The sequence below is a fragment of the Neolamprologus brichardi genome, chromosome 23 (assembly GCF_056152115.1).
Source record: "Neolamprologus brichardi isolate AB-2024 chromosome 23, ASM5615211v1, whole genome shotgun sequence".
Classification (NCBI taxonomy): Eukaryota; Metazoa; Chordata; class Actinopteri; order Cichliformes; family Cichlidae; genus Neolamprologus; species Neolamprologus brichardi.
This window is the reverse complement of record NC_142125.1, coordinates 13431239-13456032: the sequence shown is the minus strand read 5'-3', so window position 1 is coordinate 13456032 and position 24794 is coordinate 13431239. Positions and strand designations below refer to the sequence as shown.

Sequence of the window (24794 nt, the reverse complement as noted above, 5' to 3'; positions counted from 1 at the left end):
GCTTCAGCTGCCTGTGTTGTGAAATCATGCCCTCAGTGTGAGATTTAAATCAGCACTGTAACACTTCGGAAACCCTACACCGTATCTTACGCCCTAACCCGACTTACACCTCCACAGAAGTGTAACTATGTAACATGTTGAGGCAGCCTGCAGCGACTGCCAGCTGGAGGAGAGTGGATCAACTTCAGTTAGTGTTTTGGTGCTGTAGGCACATCGTGTACAAGAGTGAATACTGGCAGTGATGTTGGCCACTTGCGTAAGGTCAGCACTCATCAGCTTGTTTATTTCTCCTGTAAAGTGAGATCTTTGGGTCCATGGGCACTGACGACATGGTAAAAATGAGGTAAAATACACAATTTGTATATAAATATAATTTGTGGCAAAATTGAAAATTCAGTGATATAATTGAAGGATATCTTTATTAATAAAAGCAACATTAAAAACATAGTGAACTGAGTTGGGACAAACGAGTTTGTGAGTCTGTCAGCGGCAACTTAAACTCCTTTGATGAGGAATGTAAAGGATCACCCAGGATGGGTTTGGCCTTCTTTAAAGTCCTAACCTTGCACAGGTGAGGAAGGTCATGCAGGGTCACACCTGCTGTTTTGCTGCATACTGTAACTCTACCTTGCAGGCATAGAAGTCATAAAAGAATGTAAAAAGATCTTTAAATTAACCACCAAAATTATACAAAATCCTGCTCAGGCGTATGAGTTTCTAACAGAGAGCCTTAGACACTGAATTTTCTCAATCTTTTTCTCTTTGGCCTCATATCAAAGCTAAATGTCAGGGCTTTGGTTTGGCTCGATCTGTGCTCCTCGCTTTGGAGACTATTCAGCTTTGTCGTGGAGTAAAGGTACTGACAAAACTGTGCTTCGTTTTCTGGATATTGGCCCACACCGGGGCTTAGAGTGAGTGATGTAACATTTACCCAAGGGTGCATACAACACAATGGAGAAGAAAATGTGGGTGTTGTGTTTTTAAATGCTGCTTGACAGCCTTCAGTGGTTTAGTCCCTGCTTCTGTTTACAATGTAACAGAAGCACCACTCTTTCTCTAATACACTAGTTTTACTTTAAAGAGGTTGTGTTCACAATAAAAAGCCTCGTGTCTAAAAGAAATAATGAAATATTTTACAAAGATTGAAAAATGTTTCTCCTAGTAACAAATAATATCTTTTTAAGAAGTTTTCCAAAGAGCTCATAAAGTAACAAACTGTTAGGACTGGAGAGGAGAACCTTTGAGAGGTTTTGGAGTTTCTTCAGAGAACAGGAACTAGTGGAAAGAGAGATGGAGATGGAGATTACTTGCTGCCTTTATAAACTATTCATGCACTCTAGTATTAGATTGTGGGCCTGGAGTTGACTCATGTATGTAAACTTGCAGTAATAACGTAATTGTAAAAACAAACTGGGATTATATTGATCCCAGATGTTTACAGACATTTGTCAAGAATGTTACCTCTCATTTGGCATTGATCTTACTGAAGCTGGAGTGGATTTGTTGTGATGATCTCATCTTTAGGAAAGATTAACCCCTCAGATGTATAAAAGTAGACATTTGCTTAAAAAAAAGGGGGGGGGGGGGGGTCCAGTAAGTGGTGCAGAAGGGCAGAAGGATGCTCATGATTTTATCAATGATGGATAATAGTTGTACATTGGCCTCCGTCACAAGATGCAATCAAAGATCAGCACAGAATTCCCAGCAAGTGGTGTTGTGCATGCTTTGCACAGCTACCAGTTTAATATCTGGGAAATGTTCTGTCACATTAACGTGTGTAGGATTGCAACATTTTTTGCTCACAAGCAGTGCAGTTCCTGCTATGAAGTCCTAAAGCTAGGCACAGTCATGCTGTGGTACAGGAAGTGTGACTATAGCCAACATGTCAAAATTCACACTCTGTGGTCCCTCTGCGCTCAGCAAGTACAGCACACGTGTAGCACGTTGCCTTCATATGGAAGTAGTGGCCGATCGCACTCTATTCCCATAAGACGCGCCACAGTAAGCCAGGAGTCAGGCAAATGAAATGTGCAGCTGTTAGTGTTATAATGCCCATTTCCCTCTGTGGTGACATGATGACTTTGCAAAAGGTTTTTAGTTTGGGTTTTTTTTTTTCACCTAGTTACGCACATAGTTACTCCTGATGAAAATATTGACACAAAGTAAAGCAAAAAAAACTTTACAAGGTTTAGAGCTCTGCTCTGTTCTGTATTATCAGTTTTCTCCAGCAAGGAAACACACTTTCTAACTGCTGGTATAAAAATAAAATGTATTCATAATAAGATTTGAGTTTAAACAACAAAGACACAGAAGGTCACGTCCCAGAGGGGTGAACGTGGAGTGCAGTTGTGTTTTTTGGGAGCCAGCAGGTCCCGACAGGCTTGACGAAGAAGGCGGGAGAGAGACACTAACCCTGTTGTTAAGCTTCGACTACTTTCCTGTTGAAACACAAGGCATAGTTGGCCCTGAGGCTCAGTTTTTTTTCTACGTTTATGTTGATGGTTTATGTGCTTAAATGCCATTTTAGCTCAGAAAAGTCCTGGAGCTACAGGGTGACAGTTTAGACAAAGGAGATGATGAACACGCTCACTTGGCCTTTCCACATCGTAAGCTTTTCTCAGTTGGTCTGAGTGATGAAAGCTCCTCTGAGCTAGACTGAATTGCTGTTGCTTTGTATCGCCTTAGTGAAAAGCAGCCAAAACTGCCTCATCCCATTTAGCAACAAGGCATTTTAAGCAGAAGCGTGTCTGCCTCTGTTCACTAATCAGCCAGGCATGGTAGCCTCTGAGTGAGGTGACATTTCAATCTTTGAAACAGTCGCCCCTGGCTTTCTTTCTTTTACCCCTTTCCTCTGATTAAAAACCTGCGTTTTGTCTTTGACAGGCACTTTTGGCCGCATCTTCCACGGCGTGCTGCTGGATGAAAAGGACCCCAGTAAGGAGAAGCAGGTCTTTGTGAAGACCGTGAAAGGTATGCTCCCTGTTCCAGCTTAAGTAAACATTAGGGGTGCAACAATACACAAAATTCACGGTTCGGTTCGGTTCGATACTTTGGTGTCACGGTTTGATATTTTTTCGATACAAAAAAATGTTCTTGCCTTTTTAATTTGTCATTTATTAAATTTTCACGGCACATTCTGCACCACATCTCTGTGCGTTCATCATTTGTTTAAAGCCAGCTCACCTCCTGCAACCACTTTTCCGAGAATACGCGCTTCTTTTGTGGTTCGGACTCCTTCTGACATTTCTTTGGAGGCTCCTTTAAGCATCACAGTAATTGCTTAAAGGAGCTTCTTTGACATCTTTAAGAGTTCTAAACAAATGTCTGTCCTCCTCCTGAAAATCTTATGTACGCAAACACGCGTTGCAACTTCTTATCTTGTGCGCGTTTTTTATTTTGACAACGAATGCGCACCTGCGGACCACTTATGTGCAGCCCTGGTTATATAGCTTGTCATATTGCAGCCACAGAAATTCTTTTGTCCATGAAACCATAAAGCTGCACTTTCTTTTTGCCTTATAGTCTGATTTGTCATAACTTTTCCGTTTTGTGGTAAGCTTTTCTTTGGCTGTCACTTCTTCACCCTGACCTGTCTTATTTGGCTCAGCAGAACGAAAATATATATCCTGCTGCTTTTACACACGCACTCACATAACGCTCAGCGATTCTCTGCGCGATCAACCTCTCACATGTTTAAGCTTGCTGCGGGAGATTTCACTTGTCATGTTTGCATAGTAAGCTAACGATTGATAAGATGATGTCAGAGGAATTGGTGCGCAAATTATCATCACTCACCAATCAGTGCTGTCGCTCTCTATACACAGTTCGCGCGATTGCAAAGTGAAAGCAAAAAACAAGCGCAAATTCAAACGCGATTTCAATACGTCACATATTGACAGTGGCTCACCGATGCCAATGACATAATTACCCAGCTACATTTCTGAAAGAATGCAAAAGCATTGACATATACTTTTCCTTCCTACGATAGGCTGACGGGCAGGGCAGAGATAGATTTTAGTAGCCCGACTGGAAAAATCGCTAGCCCCGGGACATCAGGCTAGCGATTTTGCGAGCCCTGTATCTGATTGAGGAATCACTCATCTTTGGAAAAGAAAGTTTATTACAGAGAAATGGCTCTTTCCAAAATAAAAGCTACACTATACGCTTCTTCTGGGCTATACTCAGCAGCATATTAAACATATCAGGTTCCCATAAGGAGAATCATGTGCTAACGGCTGTCTAAATGACTCGGCTAAAGTTTGTAGCATGCGTGCTTGTTGTTTTTGTCTGCTTCCACTTGTCTTTGCACTAGGATGAAGTCGGCGTAAATGTGCAGTCATATTCGTTGTGTTCCCACTAGTGCTGTCAGCATTAATCTGAAATGACGTTAACGCCACAACACGGCAAATCTCCGTTAACGAGCTACCGCGGATTGCCCCGTGCGTGGGGCTGGACGGCCAACACGTTAACGAGCTAACTGCGCTAACACACTAGTTCCCACCCATGTAATTGAGCATTGCTGGCACATCCAACATACTGTTTTACTTTTGTCCATGACGCGCTTACCTTCAGGGTCATACTTCACATGAAGACCAAAATAGTTCCAAACGCCAGATCTGAATGAGGGTGGGGGAGGTTCAATTTGCCATGTTGCAAGGAGAGCTTAACTTCTCTCTCGCTAGCTTGCCCTGCGCTCAGTGAATCTGTGTTCGACTACTCCGCCTAGGCTGCACTGTCGAGCGCAGATCCACTGAGCGCTCAACACAGACAGCACCGTCAGAAGGAAAGTTGATAAAATAAATTAAAAATGCGGTATTGTTCGATACATATGCGTACCGAACCGAAAGCACTGTATCGAACGGTTCAATATCGATACGAGTATTGTTGCACCCCTAGTAAACATATTGTAAAAGAAATGAAAATACTGACCACTCTGGTTTATGCCTGTCATCCTGTCGATAAGTAACTTTACCCAGTATGTTCAGGGTTATTCAGAGGAATGAGGTTACTGAGGGGGAACACGCTCACATGCACTGTAGTCTCCAAATCTGTGTGGACACGCAGCAGATCAGTGGAAATATTTCTTTTCTACCCCGCAGACAGTACATCAGAGTAATATCATTAGAATATATACCACTGCAATAATATAATCTGATCATTTATTTTTACATTTTATTTTATTTTTACACTACACTATACCCTTTACCCCATTTAGACTCGTGGCTGCGTGCTGCAGATATGGTAGCAGCAACATGAGTAAAACTGTTAGTAAGGTCAGCCTGCGAGATGATAGCAAACTGTGTGGTTTATCTCCATACAGACAGCTTCACTTTTCTCCTTCAAATATTGGTTTGAAGGTGAAGTTATGTTTTTGGGGGTTTTTTTCTTTCACATTTGAACTTTCTGAACAGGTGCTTTGAAAATCCTATTGAAGGCTGTGCTGCTGTTATAAAGCTTTTTTTTATAAAAACATTTTCTACTGATTCTTGGTTGCTTTTTAATTCACACACAGTCTCCTTAATAAACATCACGGTCTGCGTAGATCCTGTTTTTAGTTACATTTTAGTGACATAAAACATTAAAACCACCTTTTTAATATTGGAAGGTGTATTTAATTCCATTGGTCACACTGGGAGATGAGAATCAGATTGAAGGAGCAGAGATGCATAGTTTAGTACCAGGATTTAATTTTATGTGAATTGTGATTTAATTTAAGTTTTATTATTATTAATTCCTTGACCGGACTAGAATGAAAGTTGATTAGGCTTTAAAATGGGGGAAAATAATGATGGTTACTGTTCTACATGATGGCTACCAAACATCTATTTCCTACAAACAGTCAGCTGTGGGACGTTTCACAGATGCTTGATCCAATCAGGATCTGGGGAGTTTGGAGGCCAGGTCATTTGGCTTTTATGTGGTTAGATTCATTGCCAGTGCTGCGTGGGGTCCTCTGCCATACAATGAAATGTACAGGCGGTTATTTGCTACGTTAACTGTTATATAGAAACACAACAGTGGTTGGTCCATTGATTTAAGTGCGTATTTTATGCTTCAGTCATTGAGGAATGAAAGTGAGTGAAAATGAACCAATGTCCAAAGAAAAACTTTTTTAAAGACCTTCAGAAAATTTGGAGAGCTATTGCTCAAGACCACCCTAATAATTCCAACAAGGTTCCTCTCCTTGGAAGCAAAATACAAATAAAAAATGGCTGTAGATTTTCGCACAGTGTTGTATAACAGCGGATTTGTGGCATGAGTGAGCGCTGCGATTCCATCACTGAACTGAAACATGACTGTAACACTGAAGATGTGGGTGGGATGACAAACATCCGCGAACTGAAACATAACCAACACGTCAGGTTGCGGTTTGGAGTAGTTTTTGATGCCCTGCGGATGAGCACCGATGATTGTTACCCAAACATTGTCTCTCAGAAACAGTAGGTACTTCACTGCTAGCTTCAGCCGATGACCCTATATGGGTTTCAATCCAATAAACAGACACACGAATTTGACAGTAAATGAATAATAAGTCTTACTCATGCTGCGGGGTTGCATGCCAGCGAAGCAGCTCCCGTATGCAGGACTGTCAGGTTCTTTGTTAGCGGCATGTGTCTGCTTTCTCTGCCAGTTGCCTTTTGACCTCTCTATTCTCATGTTTACTCAGTGAGGGGTGGATACCACTCGGCGAACAATGTCTTCATACCAGTTTTGGCTTTGTTAAACTCTTTACTTCCTCCTCATTCGCCTTTTGGGAGGGGAACAATACTGCTTTCCATAAGTTCCAGACGATGGCAAAGCTGCAAATGCAGATTAAAAACTGGCTCAAGTTAGTTTTCCCCTGAAGTTTCCCACTACAAATGACTGCTGGCAGAGAAACTGCAATGAAATGATAAAAATCAAACACACGGCACCAACAGACGCTCATTGCTCCAAGTTTGTTGTTTTTAATTTAAATGTTTGTTTTTTTGTGTCCAATAAAATTTTTCAGATCATGCTTCTGAGGTGCAGGTGACGATGATGTTGACTGAAAGTTGCAAACTTCGTGGCCTTCATCACAGGTAAATCTTGCCACATATACACATAGCTGGGCCTTTAGAGAATATTAAATATTCAGGCATCCTGTTGATGCACATGAGGAAAAAAGAATCTATTGCTCGGCATCATATAAGGAATCATAGCTGCTGTCATACAGTTACCGTCCCATCAGAGTTTTTCATCAGTTTTTTAATTACAGTTTCTTTAGAAATGCAAGTTTATTTTGAAAGCCAAAATAAATGTCACAACACCAGCAGGGTTTGTGTCTTACGTCACCGGTTGGATGTCTTGATGACGCTTGAGCATAGCATGCCAGCCTTGCTTCTGTGGTCGTCTCTTAAGTGTCAATTTAAACATTGATGAAAGAACACCACATGTTTGCCAACAGGGCTGATACCTTAATAAGGAGTGTGAATCGAAGTCAGTCTTTGTGACATTTGTAATAAAATATTGTCTGAAAGGCTCTGAATTTATTTTAAAGGAGACCGTTTCTTTTTTGTTTTCTTGTACATACTGATAAAATGGTGGATGTTCCTATTGAAGATTGGCAAACAGGGTATCTGAGTGTCTGATATATGTGATTTTTATATTCTTGACACAGTTTTATGGCCCAAAAGTCATCATGGATTGTTTTTAGGGAATGGCCGTTTGTGAAATCAATTTGTTGTCAGCTTTGTGTTTTGTCTTAAGACTTTATGAGAATTTAAATTCTAAAATAAAATTGTTCTTCAAATATATCTTCTTCCAGTAGTGGATGTTCAGCTCAAACCTGACCCTTTTCATATAAAAGCTAAAAGATAAACACTCGATTGCAGTTTTTCCCCACTGATCTTTATGACGTCAGCGAAGGCACAAACCCCTCATGTAATGATGTTAAGGATACAGAAACCCCAACGACCAAAGGTTTTGCTTAAGAGAAGCGGCCAATCAGAAGAAAGTTTGTTTAACAAGATGGGTTAGATCCCTAAACAGTCTTTTTCTTTCAGAAAGAGCATAGACTAAGGACTGCAGCAAGACCCAGTGAAGATGAACAAGGATTATTTTTGAATTCAAATACGAAATATTATTTTTTTAATGTTATTTGAAAGTAGTGGCTAAGAATAAATACATGGAACAGAAAATTAGCAAAACGGGTCAAAGCAGCATTTCTTTGGCAGATTTTACCCGAAATGTACAGCAGCCTTACAGCAGTGTACTTGTGTGGAAAAGATTGTCGTCACAATGTCCCACGCCTTCCTCTTTCCTCTGCATGACATCAGCTCTGTCATATTTGCTGACAGTTCCTCTTTGATGTTTTGGATGATAATGTCCTTTACTCTTCCTTTAATGTGCAGTAGACGTGTACATGAGCAGAAATGATGATCTGGTACACTCAGGTCCTGTTTCCTTTCTCTTTTCTTTTAAGAAATCTGCTTCCCATAAGCCATGTGTGCACAGAGGATGGAGAGAAGCCCATGGTGCTGCTGCCTTTTATGGCTTGGGGTAATCTGAAGCAGTTCCTGCGGCAGTGCAAGTTAGCTGAGGCTAATAACCCACAGGTGAGGCTTCAGCTCAGCAGACAAACTGTAATCAAAAGCAATATTAAACCCCCCACCATTAAAAGTCATGTTCTCGGCCATGCCTGGATCTCTTCGGGCACATCTGTCTTGTTTTGACCGTTCCAACCACCTGCTCCGTACTACTCAAGCAACTTTTGTCTCAAACCAAATTTCTTCTGGAAGGTCATGTCTGGTGACGAGTGCTTGGTTTTCAGCTATGATCAAGCTGTGCGTGTATGTATATGTATAGATACAGAGATTTATAGATACAGAGATACATTTATCTATATAGAGATATCTATCTATATATCTCAATCTCATCTGAACGAAATATTTTGACATACAAGCAAAATAAGGATGTTAAATTCAAAGCTGCATATCAGAGCCAAAAATAAAACTGGATACATTTATGGAAGAATTAAAAAAAAACAGGAATATATTGCATTAAGGAAAACAAATTGTCAGCGGTTATAATTGGGAAAGTACACAAAAGAATTACAGAAAAAACACAGATACATCACATAAATGCACATTTATAAAAATATGTGACTTGAAGGCAGTTGCAAGCTGCTTTTTCTTCAGGCAGGACCTTTGAAGTGAAGGGGGTAAACTTGTTCTCAGAGCAGCTTGCGTGTAAAACCATTAGAATAAATGCGTCAGAGTATGCGTGGCTCCTCTTTAACGTTTATTAAGCCATTAAAATAAATCCCCCAGATTGAAAGATAAGTCAGATTCCATCGTAGTGTCAAGCATGAAAGAACATTTTGTGTTTGCAGCAATCAGTAACGAGTAGCACCTACAGTAACTACTGTTTACACTGTTATTAAGAGGTCTGTTGATACAGTGATGAAGCCGGTGCTCAGGGCAAAGGTTTGTAACTCACTCCGTGGAGACAATCGGGCTTTTGTACAGTTAACCCCAGGGAGGCTTTCATGCGCTTGGAGAAAAGCCACAGCAGATCCAACCAATCAATCAGCTGCAAAATACAGATGCAGAAAAATGCTTTGCGATCACAAGATGAAGCTTGCCACACATTTACAATAATCAAACGCCTTTTTCAGGCACACATCAGCACCTTCCTTGTCGGCAGTTCCAATACGTACCTTTGGCGGCTACGGGAGACAAAGACTTAGTCATTAAGTTGGAGGTGTTGCAATAAACACTGAGCTATAAATCAGCTCAGTATCAGGCCAGCTTAGATTAAACTCGCGGGGAAATGCTCCGAGAGCACATTCATTCTGCGAGCGAACATCTGGTTTAAAAGGTGTGACTGTGGAGGGAGGGAGGAGGTTTGGAGCGTTGACCTTGTTCTTAGACATTTTTCTTTCACCGACAGCTGAGATGTATTCTCCACAGTTTGAATGTCTCATAGCAGCTGCACATGTAGCCGTTTCGCTTGAGCGGTTGACTTAAATTCTTCTAATCTTTGTTCACTGGTTGCCCAAGTCTTTGTTTTTCGGTATAGTCCCAAGCTTTAATTTTGCCTCCATCAGAGTGTCAACTGTCAGATAAGACAACAAAGTCCATTTCCAGTGTTTACATCCAAGCCGGGGATTGTGCTGAGTAAATCAGACCAGATGCAAGAGAATTGAACCATACACACAATTATTTGGAGCTGTTACTTAAAGAGCTCAGTGTTGTCTTTTCAGCTCTCCAGGATGTTTGTTACAGGAGCAGCCTCACTTCGTTAGCGGTCGAGTGTCTTTTCTCTGACACACCTGCTGACTTAGAGCTATTGTCAGTAAGCCCTTCAACAGCTCCACAGACAAAGCAGACTCATTTCTTTAATGCAAGACTCGGTTAAACCTCTGAGGAAAAGAGTTTCTGCGTCACATCAGATCAAATCCTCAGAGCAATGTTAACTCTTGTCTCTCAATGTAAAGCAGTCAAACGGCTAAAATGACCAAGTGCGTTCACGTCTAACTTTTATCTAAGAAAACTGTTTCTCTCATATCTATATTTTTACTTTATCTGTGACTGATATTCTAAAGCTACTCCATAATACTTTGATCAGTAATAAATGACAGTGAAGTCCGTATGTTTAGGGTGTTCTCCTTTGTTACATCCATGCTTCAGTTTCAAACTAACATCTTAATTGTGGGTGAGACATGTTTCAGATATTTCCATCATCACTTTGAGCTTTAAGTATTTGCCTCAGGGCTTTTGCAGCAGTAAATCTTGCTGTTCTGTGTGTTAGCCATGGTTCACTGCAAAAACACGACAGTGTTGTTATTAAAAAGTGAGAAATTATAATAAAATAAAAGCATATGTTTTTTAAAAAAAAAATTACGCTTAAGGATATCACAATGGTACATGAGAAAAATACAGCCTGATGCTCATTTGTAGTCTATTTAATGAAGGACTGCAAAACTTTACCAACATAATATGAATTATTTTTTGTTAGATAAAGGCTCTCACTTTACTAGATTTTTTTAATGCAGCATCAAATTAGTGATTCAGACGGTCAAAGTAGTAGAAATGTAAACAAAACACTTAAAGTTGTGCTGTTTTTTTTTCTTTTTCCCTGTAATGAACTTTAAGTGTAACAATAAGGGATTTATTTATATTTATATTTATTATTATTTTCAATAAAGTCAATCAAAGGAAGCGAAAGAAGTATGGGTGCTCTGGAGGTTTGATCTTGTTTCAGATAATTCACTGGAAAAAAGCAAAACTTCTAGAAGTGCGTTTTGGGTAAACTTTCAAGGCTGATACCAGCATTTGACAGGTTGCCTTTTTGCCTACATTTTGTCAACTGGCTCATCTTGTAGCCATGATCCCTTGTGTGTCAAAATAATTTTATGATTTAGTCATATTTTAACACTCGTAAATGTTGCTTTTGGTCATGATGGTGATATTGGTGTTCACCAAATGAACAGACTGTATCACGTCGATTGTGGCACTTGGAGTGTTTAACGACGCTTAAATGTGTTGTGTGGGTGTTTTGGTTTTTTTGGCTTTGAAAAATGCATTTGGTCATCTCCTCTACTTAAGAGCACGAATTAAAAAGCACAAAAACTCACCTCTGTGCACTTCAAGCCCTTTAACTCAATTAACTACAATTTTGAATGGCTTCTTGAGCTATTCTAAAAAGTACTGTGCAAAAAAAATATCTAATTCTTTGGTGAGGTGGGAGCTTTTCTCAGATTTAATGACATTTAGGGAGCATTTAGGTTTTTTATATTATTTTATTTTTTGATGGCAAGAAAATCAACAAACTCCACATTGAAGCACACACACAGTTTGAACCCAGGACCCTCTTGTTGAGGGGCAGCAGTGTTTTCCGCTGAGCTACCGCAACATTCTGCTGTGTTTACACAGTGTACATGAATGATCTTGTTGCAAGAGGTAGGTATATAGATGAGGAAATATTTCTGAAACTGTTGAGTCTAGACAGAGATTAATGTGGATGTAGCCTTAGTTTACCCCTTTATCACAAAAAAAATAACACCTGTTTTTTCTCCTCGGCATGCTGACGTGTGTTAATTATCTTATTATACTCGATGTTGACACTGAAATAAGAGTTTAGAGGTCACCAAAGTTGTTACACTTGAGGGAACATGTTGTACATGGGTACGTATATATCTTTGAAATTTTAAAGGTTGCATTTAAACAAGTCATGTCAGGTCTTGTTTTTCCAGTCTCCTTGCAGTTGAATTTATAGAGGAAAAAATAGTCGTGGTGTATGTAATGCCCATATTTCACCCACATTGTCCCGTTCCAAAGAAAACTAGAACAATTTTACACAGAAGTCACCAGGTATCCTCTCTCCGTCTTTACTTTTTTTCCTGTCTGTCTCTCAACTGCACATTGTCGCCCTCTCTCCCCCATTTCCTTTCAGGCAATCTCTCAGCAGGACCTGGTTTACATGGCCATCCAGATTGCATGTGGAATGAGCTACTTGGCTCGCAGAGAGGTCATACACAAAGACCTCGCCGCTAGGAACTGCGTGTAAGTTTTCAGCGACCTGACTCTAGCTGTCGTCACGCTGTCCTCGGTAGCTTTCAGGTGATTTGGTTTGGAATTTAATTTGTCAAAAATAAAGGCCGTGCTTTCCCTCCACCGACAGCATTGACGACAACATGCAGGTGAAGATTACAGACAATGCCCTCGCCCGAGATCTCTTTCCCATGGATTACCACTGTCTGGGGGATAATGAGAACCGGCCTGTCCGCTGGATGGCCCTGGAAAGCCTGCTCAACAATGACTTTTCCAGTGCAAGTGATGTGGTAAGAACTACCAGATATGCAGTTTACTTCCATAGACTGTATATAAATGATGGACACAGCCACTGTGTTGTCAACCATTTAGGGCAACTAAAGATTATTTTGTTGCGCCCTCTTGGGCTTCATTTTTGCTTTGTCTGCTTGCTGTTGCTTAACAAGGCAACGCTGTAACTGTGATTCGTTGTCAACAAAACAATAGCAGAAGAAACCTTTCCTGTCTCTCTGAGGTTTCTAAATGCGAGTATGTTTCCAGTAGACATGATGCGGTTAAGGCGATCCGGGAAATGGCACCGATTGTGTGCAAGCCATTCTTAGACACTTGGTCAAGGTGTCAAAGGAAAAGGTGTGTCTGTGGCTCTTCTCGCTTTCCTGTTCCAGGATAGAAGACCGGGTGCGACGGAGGCAGTCGGGAAGTCTGCCTAACAGATCCTCAGAGACACCACTGAGACACGAGCCAGACGTGTCCCCACCCCCTCCACATTCCTCTTATGGTCACACCGCTCCATGGCAATCATGGCACTTAGATTTAACAGAGGCCTGGCATTAACAGCCACCCAGTGCAAGTCCATACAAGTACCTGGAGCTGTATAGCATCTTGAGTGTGTTCAAGTTCAAGTTCAAATTTTATTCGCCACATGCAGTGGTAGGTTGCCCTGCAGTGGAATGAACCCGCCCCCCGACCTTACACACACAACACAGACACCACATGGGGATACAAGTCAGAGAACGGTTGCAATACAGAAAAACCACTGAAATGGACACTACAATGGGAAAAAGTACAAGAGGAAAAAAAGAGACCTCTACTCATGCTGGGCTACAGGAGGACAGCATGAGAACAGGAAACAAAAAAACTCCTCTGCACAGAAAAGCACATAAATGTCCACAGTACAACATTATAGAGCACGTGACCAGCAACAGGGTTGGGTAGGGGATGAGGAGTAATCCCAGGCAACACAGCAGCCATCTTGCCACTGCGCCGACTCGCCAGCGCGGGCCCAGACCCGCCTCGTGTTCCCAGGAGGTAACAAGCATCGAAGGCGTTGGAAAGGGAAGGGGAGATGAGTGAGTGCTTATCAGTGTAAGTGTGTGTGTGTGTGCGTGTCTATAGTTCAGCTGAGACAGTGTCCTTCACCCTATCAGGCTAAGTAAACAGTCCTCCAGCCAATCCAGGTGGCCTTGCATGGGATGGGGAGAATAGTCATCACACAGTCGTTATCAGGGAGTGTTTGTCCGGCTTCAGCCTTGGAATTCTCTTTTAGGTTTTAGAGAACAACAGTGAGAGACTGTTCCAAGGAAAGTAATGTACATGAGACAGACAAGGACACAGAGGCTAAGCAGGGAAGATAAGGGTAAGGAGAAGAGGAGAAAAGTGCGACCGCCTTCGCTGAGAGCCAAACGAGAAGTGTGTTGCTGTTACGCACACGAATGTATTGTGCCCTTACATCAGCAGGTACACAAATCAGATAGCAAGCGACACAGGATGGGAGCGTTCCTATTGGCATGTTTAAGCTTTACTGGGAATGTTGGCAGCGGCTTATTCACTGATGTGGGAACAGGGTGGTTTACTGTAGAAGACGTTTTTGTTTTATTGTCCCAACCCCCCCCTCACTTTGCTCTTAGTTCCTAAACAGTCCTTGCACTTCCTTTTAAAGGTCCTGTGTCACCCCATTAAGGCTCGGGGCATACTAACACAGCAGAAACTCAATGCTTTCTGGGCTATTCTCTCTGTCAATGTCGGTTTTATTTTTAGATATCATGGCTTCCAGAGTTTAAACAAACAACTTCAAGGTCAAAACCTACTGGAAGCACCTTAAATATGATTCGAGTAATTCGTCTTTTCTCTGCTCAGAGGTTGGAGTGAACACTCGCCGGCAGTTTGAACCCTGATAATAACTGCTTACACTTTCACTCTCAACAAAAACTGGCAGCAGTGATTTATATTCCAAATACATTTCTTGACATAATTTCCTCACATTGTTCATTTGGAACGTCGTGTATTTGAATACAAGTACAACAAGTGGGAACGCTACTTTTCCACCCTCTGGTTATGTTCGCCCTGTTTGATGAAAACACATTGAAAGCTTGTATTTTTTGTAAAGTGCTGTGAATGAATGCTAAGCACTGGTCTCAGGGTTATTCAGAGAATTTGTGTGTTCACAGTGGGCTTTTGGAGTGACGCTGTGGGAGCTGATGACTCTGGGGCAGACCCCCTACGTCGACATTGACCCTTTCGAGATGTCGGCTTACCTAAAAGATGGGTACAGAATAGCACAACCAATCAACTGTCCAGATGAGCTGTAAGTTGCCCCCCCTCCCCCCCCTCGCACGCACACACACACACACACACACACACGCACACTCTGTATTTTCACTTGTTTATTTGACTTTGGTAAGAGTTGGAGCTAGTTTTTTGAGTCGTCCTTCCTTTTCTTGTCCTATTTGTCGACAGTTTACAGACGTTAATAATATACAGAACCACAGCAACACTATGTCCACTGCTATCCGCTGGGTAAGGTATAGATCAGTGTGGCCAGGTTTGGTTTCTGTAGGATTATTACTCTAATCCCACAATTTTCTGATTTGCAATGACAACAAGTCAAGGATGATGCAGTGCTGCACCTCCTTTATAAATTGTTTTTTATGATTTTAAGTAGCAGTTTATCAGTATGGCCTTCTCATTACAAGATGATTTAGCCTTTTTTTCCCACCTATAAAGTGTAACAAGAAGCAACTCATGTTTCATGTATATAGTGCCACTTCATCGCCTCAAGAACTCCATATTACTGTAGGCTGAGAGCAGTGCAACCTAGAAGTAATAAATGTATGCGCTAGCTTTTCAGCACAAATCTGAGACCAGATGACTCAGTGAATGTTGTCATCTTCACACTAACTGGTCAAAAGATCAGTTTGCCTACTTTAAAGCAGTAGTTGTTTACAGTTAAAGTGTTTCATAATTTTTAAGAGAAAGAAAAAAACCCACAATGTTTTTCCACAACAGACTGGTAACGGTGCAACAATATTCTGGAAAGCGTGGCAAATCATCACTGTCCACAGACAGTGGAAAAGAGTGTTTCTCTTTTTTGTTTTAGAGGGAAGCGTCACTGCAGATCAGTGCAAAGTTCAGTAAAGGTCATCACCTTTGATGCGAATACTCAAAACGCAGACCAAGTCCTTTTGCACTGTTTCCAAACACTTTCCTCTCCAATGTGTGCCTTTCTGTTGTTTTGTATATATTCCTCTAGTTTGTATATATTCCCCTTGGCTGTATATCTGTTCTGTTTGCTGTTTATTCCTGACCCTAACCCTTCTGCACAGTACATTGACAATAAAGCGCCATTCTGTTTATTTTATTTGAGCACCAAATAAGTGAATATCTTCCACTGGAAGACTGTTTTCATACTGGCTTTTCCTTTAATTTGTCACATCTGTAAGTCTGCAGTGAAGAGTGTATTTTCAGCTGCAGTGAAGCTTGTTATTGGAGACTGTCGGCACAATAAATGTGCTGCTAGTTGACATATTGTTTGAGGACCTGAGTCGAATCAAACTGTTCAGCTGCTACTAGCTTTGATTGATGCAAAGTTTAACTCCATCAGGCTGTCAAGAAGAAGAGGCAATGTTGTCCCACTGGTTTCATTTTTTTTTTTGCATCACTGCAGTAGTATTTACCATCTGATCCCCCAAAACAGGTTTGTAGTGAGGAAGCTCAAAGCAGCCCTGGCAGTGCATGGATGGATTAGTGTTTGGTGGAAATTAACACTTGCTGGAAGCTGACTTGGGAGAAGCAGAAATGTGTTTGTGCCATGCCCGTCAAATTCTCATGGTATTTCTGTCTTCGGGGTGTACTTAAACCTGCAAAAGTTATACTTTCCATTCCCAACAATCTCTGAAGACAGCAAAGAAAGAAGGTGTCTGGCCTTTACTTTAAAAACCCCCCCCCCCCCCCCCCCCCCCCAGACGATTTAGGGGTAAGAACTGCTTCATGAGGAGTTAACATTTGCTTGAAGCCAGATCCAGATGTGCATGGATGTGCCATCCAGCAGTTTTCTGGATGACCCGAGCTGACTGGTTGAATGTTTCCTGGGTCACCACTTTTAGCTTTTCTGAGAGGACACCAAGGCATCCCCAGGCCAGACAAGAGACATAGTCTCTGTGGTGTCTGTCCTTGTGTCTCTTCCCACCTCAGTTAGGTATCATCCAGGAGGCATCCTTGCATGTCTGAACCATCTGAACTAGTAGCTGGAGGAGTAGAGGCTTTACTTTGAGCTAGTCCTGAATAACCAAGGAAGATACAGGAGGCTGATTTCTGCGCTCGTATTAACATTTAAAAAACAGACACAGTACAGATGGAGTCCACACTACCACGCATGCTGCATCAGTCTCTCTGGAAATTTCCTGATACATCCTCCACATTCATCAAAAAGAGCCTACACAAGATCAGTATTAAAGCAAGTCAAAATTTGGGGTATTTTGATGAAAGAAAACAAAAAGACTGGCTGGATTTGACAAATTTTACACCTTTTATCCCTTTGCCAACCAGTTGACATTGCAACTTACATGCATGTTTCCATTAAGTCCAGTAATCTACATTGGTTCCTGTCCGTGCTGAAGTACTAAGAATAGAGGATATTGTTTGCTGCACAGACTGAAAGCCCATGAGGCAGATTTTTGATAAACACATATTTATCTTGACTTTGTTGAGCTTTGTTGTTCCAGCTCTGCTGTATGTCTGCTGCATTAGTGTTTAAGTTCATTGAGAGAAACGAAAAACAGACTCAAATTTGTCGTGCGTGCACATGCTTGGCAAAGAAAGACAATGCTAAAAAATCACATTTAGAGCCGAGCAGTTATCAGACAGTGCTTCAGATATGGAAAGAAGATGCAGATTCTAAAACATGGAGAGCTTTAGCATCAGAGATTACTTCATGACATCAGGATCTGACTAAATGAGAAATACAGTAACGCTCTTCCCTTTGGTTCCTGTGTTATGGCACTTAATCATTCACCTGTGACTGTGTGGACTTGATCATTTGTCTTAAATGTTGCCATAACCAGTGTGTTTAGAAGTGTCTTCTTAAGTTTGGCTTTTAACCACCAAGTTCCAATTAATTGATGAGTGCAGATTTGATGAAACTCCCTCCAGGTGTTCCTCGGATATTACTTTTACACTAATTCCTCGGAGCGCCGCCATCCCAGCGCAGAGGCATTTAAAGAAAACAAACTCGTGTCAAATCCCCACAGAAATGTGCAATTCTCGATGATTAAAGGAAACTCAGGATCTGATTACCTGAAATCTGTTAAGTCATCAAAAAACTGTTTCCTTGCAAATACAATAGATGTTGAGGCAATGGCTTCCTTCACCACAATACTAGAGCTTATGTAATCGAGGCCGTGCGCTGATAGAGAGGTAATTATATCTCACGCATTTCTATCAGCACTGCACAGGCAGCTCCTGGTTCAAGACAATACAGCAGTTGCAGTATAATACTACGCGAACGCTGCCTTTAAATCCAGTTTTTCTCTTATAAAAATGAAAATTTATTCACTTTCATTTTATTTACATGGCACTTACGGAGCTTCAAGAGCACCCTCATGATGTCACAGCATGTATTCATTTGTGTTCCTGGACATGAATTTCTCCTTTTTTTCCCATAGCTGTTGATTCACAAAGATTTTCCACTTTTTTAAAAGTTGGAAAGGTCAGTGAATGGACGCATTACACTTTCCCAGGATATCTGCTTGTTTAGGTTTAGGCAGTGCCAGTCTAAGCTGGGAGGCCCAATTTTCAAATGATCTGTGAGGTGTTTTCAGACATGACTCCTCTGTGAACTTTGACCTGATCCTTCTCTGTGTTGCAGGTTTGCAGTGATGGCTTGTTGCTGGGCCTTGGACCCCGAGGAGAGGCCCAAGTTTCAGCAGCTGGTCCAGTGTCTCACAGAGTTTCACGCAGCGTTGGGTGCTTACGTGTGAAAGCAGTGGGTGCCACTTCTTCTTCTTCTAATCCATTAAAGCAACGACACTAAAGGCTGGCGGACACTTTTCACGGGGAATGCACATTTGAAATTGTGCCTTATCACATGAAAGATGAGCAGACTTGTGCCCGATGCTTTTGTTTTGTACAGTTCTTTTGGAGTTTTTATATAGTTAAATTACCTTTTTACAGCATAGCAAAGTAAAACGACTCTGTGTTCAATATTGTTCCATTTGCTTTGAAAGCATCTAGAAAAGGCGCCGATCGACGATCTCCACACGCAAAGAGGACCCGAAGAATGAAAAGATGAGGACTTTTTTTGTGCCATTGAGTGACTTTTTAAAAGAACAATTTAAGCTTCTGCAGTATTTTCTACAGATTCTGTAATGTTGTGCAAATTTTAGATATGTTTTGGGTGTAAATAACTCCACAGCAGAATGAGTTAGGTACCAAAGTAGACCAGAGAGCTTCAGTAACCATAATCTTCTGGACATGCTGCTCCACTCAGGCTCGGTACGAGAGGCAGATCTGTTGAAATGATTTCTCTGCAAATGGTACAGCGCTTCCTCTGCCGTGGATGAGTTTCCTTTACTGGAGCGCACTCAACAGAGACGTCACACCACTTTTTTTTTTCCTATGCCAGCAGCGTGGATAAAGACGTGGACACCACAGCTGGAACATCAGCTCTGCAGAGCTATCTGTATAAACCTGATTTTTACACGTGGACACTTATTATTTCAATGTCACTGCTGTCTTCCTCTTGTACTTTTTATTTCCGCTGTCAGAGCCACCAAGTGTGTGTGTGTAAAAGGTGGATGTGATGTGACCAGTTGGTTAGTGAAGCATCGAGTGGAGCGTTCTCGCCAACACCATCAGATCGAAGCGTCTGAGAACCAACGTTCGAAGATGGATTGATGTCAGAGGGACATAAATCATGGCGGACTGAATCTGTGGGATGCATCTGCTTCTTACTAAAGTACAGTAGACTATATATAAAAGATTGGTGTAGGCGCTGTGACATCACCCATGGTCTTGCTGTCTTGAAACCAGATGTGACGTGTAGGGGGGGTGGATTAGACTGAGACATTTGGTATCAGCTCACTGACAGTGTAGTCATGGTCTGAATCGACACCGAAGCGGCGGCTTGCACCGGCAGATGTGACGTCACTTTTGTTGTACGATGTTTGGCAAGGAGACAACGGCCAATATAACAGTGCGGCCGTTATACCGAGGCTTTTGTGGTTTTGTGCACATTCTGGTGGCAGAAAAATATCAGAAACAAGTGAAAGAAAACAAACAAGATCATCAGAACAAGTTCTAAAAAAAATAATAGTCAGACGTCGGAGCAGAAATGTGAAAATGAGGCTGTGAATTTTATCCATTGCAGAAGAGAACCTCTCAGGTTACAAGCCACGACGCGAACAGACCGGACTGAAGAAAGCATTCGGCTTCAGTGAGCGACTCATCGGGCGGCTTTTCAGAGCTTAATCTTTAATAAAGACAAATTCAACACAACAGTAACATTAGCATGTTTCTGTCCAGCATCACTCAGTATTGATGCAAATGTTTAAACGGGTCATTTTGTGGCCTGAACACAAACTGAGCTCAGCTTTTGAACCACATGATATCTCTGTGGTTCCAGTGTGATGATGGAGCAAGTCCGCTCTTTGTTACCTTATTGTTCATTTATTTAAGGCGGAGTCTGGAAGCTCTTCTATAAATCACCGCTCATGTTTTCTACAGCACCAAGTCAGCCGTGTCACCTTAAACCACAATCGATCAAATATTTGCATTAAATGTTCCAGGCATGGCTGCAAACACATTTGGATGCCTTTAGTTTTGGCACAAGGTTTACGAAATTGCCTCACAAGTGTCACTCGCTGCCAGCGGTTCTTCTCCGCCCACAGAACAAGTCGTTGACTACGTCCATCTTCTGTGTACAGTGTGTTTTTTGAGCTGCATTGTTCAGTGTGAGATCACAGCTCTTCACACGACTGCTCGACTCATTTTGATTTAATCACTGTGAACACACACGCCAGCTTGGTCTCATCGTATCCTTCCACTATCTTTATGTGTGGTTTTTTTTTTTTATGGTCACTGCATGTTGAGATAAGGTTGTAAACTGCTTCCCAATTTCATATCCACAAATTAAATGGAATCTTTTGAATATATTACCCTGTTCTTTTGTCTTTTTTTCTCTCTTCATCCAAAGCTTGTTTTCTGTAGTTCCCCAAAAGTCACAGCCACAGTGGGGGGGAAACCTAACTGTATCTAAAGACACCAACTACAGCGAATCATCCCCTAGTGTCTGCATTACGCACTTAGCTTCCCTCTGCACTGCTGTGCCTTCTTTCTTTCCTGTGCTTCATTGTTTTATGTCAGACAATTCTGCACCGGACATCTTTTATCCCTTTGCCAGCCAGTTGATGTTGCAACTTACATCCATGTTTCCAGTAAGCCCAGTAATCACATTGGTTCCTGTCCATGCTGAAGCACTAAGAATAGAGGATATTGTTTGCTACACACTCTGAAAGCCCATGAGGCAGATTTTTAATAAACACGTTTAACTTGACTTGTTGAACTTTGTGTTTCCAGCTCTGCTGTATGTCTGCTGCATTACTGTTTAAGTTCATTGAGAGAAACGAAAAACGGACTCGAATTCGTCGTGCGTGCACATGCTTGGCAAAGAAAGACGATGCTAAAAAAAAACATATTTTGGACGCTTTAGATATGGAAAGAAGATGCAGATTCTAAAACATGGAGAGCTTTAGCACCAGAGATGACTTCTGTGCTTCATTGTTTTATGTCATTTGGTTTTGTTTCGCCTCTTTCGGCTTTAGGCTAAAGTCACATGAACGCCACACTTCTTTAGGATGTCGTAATGGAAAATTATGTCAAATCTAATTTGTTTTGAGTCCCTAAATCCCCTTGCTCACAAGTCCCTCCAAACCTAAATGCTATCAATTATATCTGTGGCCCACAGGCTGGAAAAATAATTGATAGCAGGTAAGAAAAGTGCAGTACTGAGGGAAATAGATTGCTGAAGTTTGTTTAAATTTGTTAGAAGCTGCCAAAAAGCCTAAAATAGATACAGACGCACACCAGACCTGCAACAATATAAAGAAGAGAGGTGACGATCAGTGAGCAGAGCTTCGCAGATGGATGTTTGCTTTGAGAATGTTGATGGAGAAGGTCTGATGCAGAGGGTGGTTGTGGGGATATGGAGGCAGAGGATCACAAAGATGTTTACACACAGACTGAGGGATAGTTCTTCATTTAGAACCAGATTGTGTCTTTTTGTGGAGCTTTTTGTCTAGAGATGAGTTTTCAACCACTGCAAACCTGCACCTGTGCACTCTCTAGAGCAGGGCTGTTGGACTCCAGGCCTCGAGGGCCGGTGTCCTGCAGGTTTTAGATCTCACCCTGGGTCAACACACCTAAATCACATGATTAGTTCACTAACAGGCTTCTGGAGAACCCCAAGACATGTTGAGGAGGTAATTTAGCCATTTAAATCAGCTGCGTTGGATCAAGGACACATCTAAAACCTGCAGGACATCGGCCCTCGAGGCCTAGAGTCCGACACCTGTGCTCTAAAGCAGCAGTCTCAAACTCGTGGCCCACCTCACCCCTACTTCCATATGCATGTATCTAGACGTGAAAAAATATAGTGCAATTTTTTTGGACCTTGAAGTTTCTCTTTTTTGTTGAGCAGGATTACTTTGTTGAGTGCAATGTAAAAATAAGTTCTTTAAAAAGCAAAAGAATAAATGCAGAATGAAACGCACAGACGGTCGCTGCAGTGGACGCTTTTCATTTTGTTAACCGTCAGTTTCACTTCAGCTTTTCCTAGAACTTTCTTCACTGAAGCTGGTTGATGGACCAAGAGTAGCCCACAGACCACAGAGCTGTTGTAATACACTTTTTAACCACTGCCTCCATCTGAAAACAGACTCTTTCTGCAGGTCGACTGGCTGCCAACACAGTACCACCGCTTAAACCACAATTTCCCCTTTAGACACAGGTGAAGACGATCGGGAAGTCAAAACCACAAGAAGTGAGGACAGGCTAAACACAGAGACAAAACTGCTCACACCAAGCAGAATAGGAGAGACTGAGTGACACAGAAGGGACTAATCCAGCCTGCAGAAGTGTAGCTGCTGTCAGCACTTGTCAACGCGGGCTTCGTTGACGGTGACGTGTAGTTACATTTCTTGGGATTGGGAGGACTGGGAGGCACAAATAGGGAAACGCTGCAGAAACTAGAATAACAAAATGAAAACGAGAACTAAAATCTCAACGATTTCACTAAAACTCAGAGACAAGTTCTCCAGAATGGAGACATCACCACCGCGGCCTTATTTGTTTTGAGTAAATCAGCTGGATGTCAGACATGTGGTGTCACATTGTGGTATTTCAGTGAAGCTTGAACATGACATATTTTCAAAATGTGCTCAGTCATTGGTGGCTTTCAGATTGTGTCACGGTGAAGCCACTCTTTCAGTTTTTCTACTTTCCTCACCAGCTGCAGGCACAGCAGAGCGCACTGTAACGCGGCCACAGGACGCATTGAGCAAACACTCCTGCATCCTCAGCAGCAGACTGTTGTGTCACAGTACGGCAGAGTTTAGAGAGGTTCTGGCTTTCGAAGTTCCTGTCTGCGGGGGTTTCTGGGTTTAATTCACTGAGAACCTCCAGGCAGCTCTGTAATCCTGTTTCTGGGAACTGGGCCCAGTTTGAGCTTCCAGCTTGACTCATCTTCATTGCTGTCACTCCGTTTCCACTGACTTTACATACTTTGCACACATTTTCCACACATTTCCACACATTTCAGCTTCATTGAAAGCCACCAACAGTTTACTTGTACACCCACTCCAAGCGTCACAATCTGAAACCAAAACCTGTTGTGGTTGTTGTTGTTATTGTTTTTTCCTCAGTGTGATTTTTTTTTCTCTAAAACCGCCTTTGAGCATCAGCATCATGGGATATATCATCATTTCAATAACCTGCAGCAGTTTAAGGCATTGATAACTCGCATGTTTGATCTGTTTTCTGATAACTCACTGGCGAACACTTGAAGAACTGCATTCTGGGTAAGCCTTCTCCATGTGAGACACGTCAGTGAACAGGGTATAATATGTGACCTGCCTCCTTTTAGTCTCAGCTAGAAGAGGATTTGGATATCAACATGTAGACAAAAACTTGGGCCTTTCTTCACGGTGGGGTCCCACTAGTTATTTAAAGTTATTTGGTCCCTGAGAAAAATTGCCCACAAAAAAATATAATTCCTGAGATCATTCGGCCACTTAAACAGCTCCCCCACTGATCAGATGTTGATTCGTGGAGGAGTTGCATTAAATTCCTTTACATGTGGAGCAGTGAGGTTCGTGTGGCATCAATCGATAATAATAAAGTCATTTCTGTAGTTAACTGATATGCATATGTAAAAACTCCTGCAGTGTTTGACGCAATAAATTTCCTTACTAGTGTGTTTGCAGACAGCTTTATAACAGTTCAAAGTCTGGATCATGGCTGATGTTTTACAGACTTGCTCACGTCCAAAGTCCAAACTTCTCCGCAGAGCATGTTTAGGTATCCAGATAAGAGAGCGCAGCCCCGCCTTGTTCAAAGAACTGAAAGAGAATGGATATTGATCTCTTGGAAAGACCTGCTCTACCTCTCAGGAGGCAGGTTATCTACCAAGCAGAAAGTGGTGGCTCGATCCCTGGCAGCTCCAGTCTTCAGTCTGGTCTTTGGTACCAGAGCACTGGTACCAAACTGAAATCTTACTCAGCTTGAGAGTGATTCTCTTCTGCAGTTTTCTGCTGCACCCCAACCAGAGCCTGGGTCCCAGGAGGAAGACGGTCTAAAAACGTCTCTCTAACTTTGTAATAGATCATGTTTATTCAATAAGAATTGATGTTCAGCCGCTCTGCACTTCAAACATCTGCCTGAGGACACATGGCTGGACACAGGCCCAGTATTTTCTACACCTGCTTTCCCCGCTCTGTATAATTCTGAAGA

At 41.9% G+C, this 24794-nt stretch overlaps 1 protein-coding gene across 2 annotated transcripts in view; it reads left to right on the top strand.

The window, feature by feature from the left end:
* The window catches only part of ryk (receptor like tyrosine kinase), a 52046-nt gene extending 31095 nt beyond the window's left edge, over positions 1 to 20951 (top strand). For both annotated transcript variants that reach the window (XM_006790430.2, XM_006790429.2), the window contains exons 10-16: positions 2884 to 2970; positions 6992 to 7061; positions 8444 to 8576; positions 12418 to 12527; positions 12646 to 12805; positions 14963 to 15099; positions 18658 to 20951. In XM_006790430.2, the coding sequence (XP_006790493.2) occupies positions 2884 to 2970; positions 6992 to 7061; positions 8444 to 8576; positions 12418 to 12527; positions 12646 to 12805; positions 14963 to 15099; positions 18658 to 18769 (809 nt within the window). In that variant the 3' untranslated portion in view covers positions 18770 to 20951. The remainder of the gene's footprint in view (positions 1 to 2883; positions 2971 to 6991; positions 7062 to 8443; positions 8577 to 12417; positions 12528 to 12645; positions 12806 to 14962; positions 15100 to 18657) is intronic.
* The last annotated feature ends 3843 nt before the right edge of the window (positions 20952 to 24794 follow it).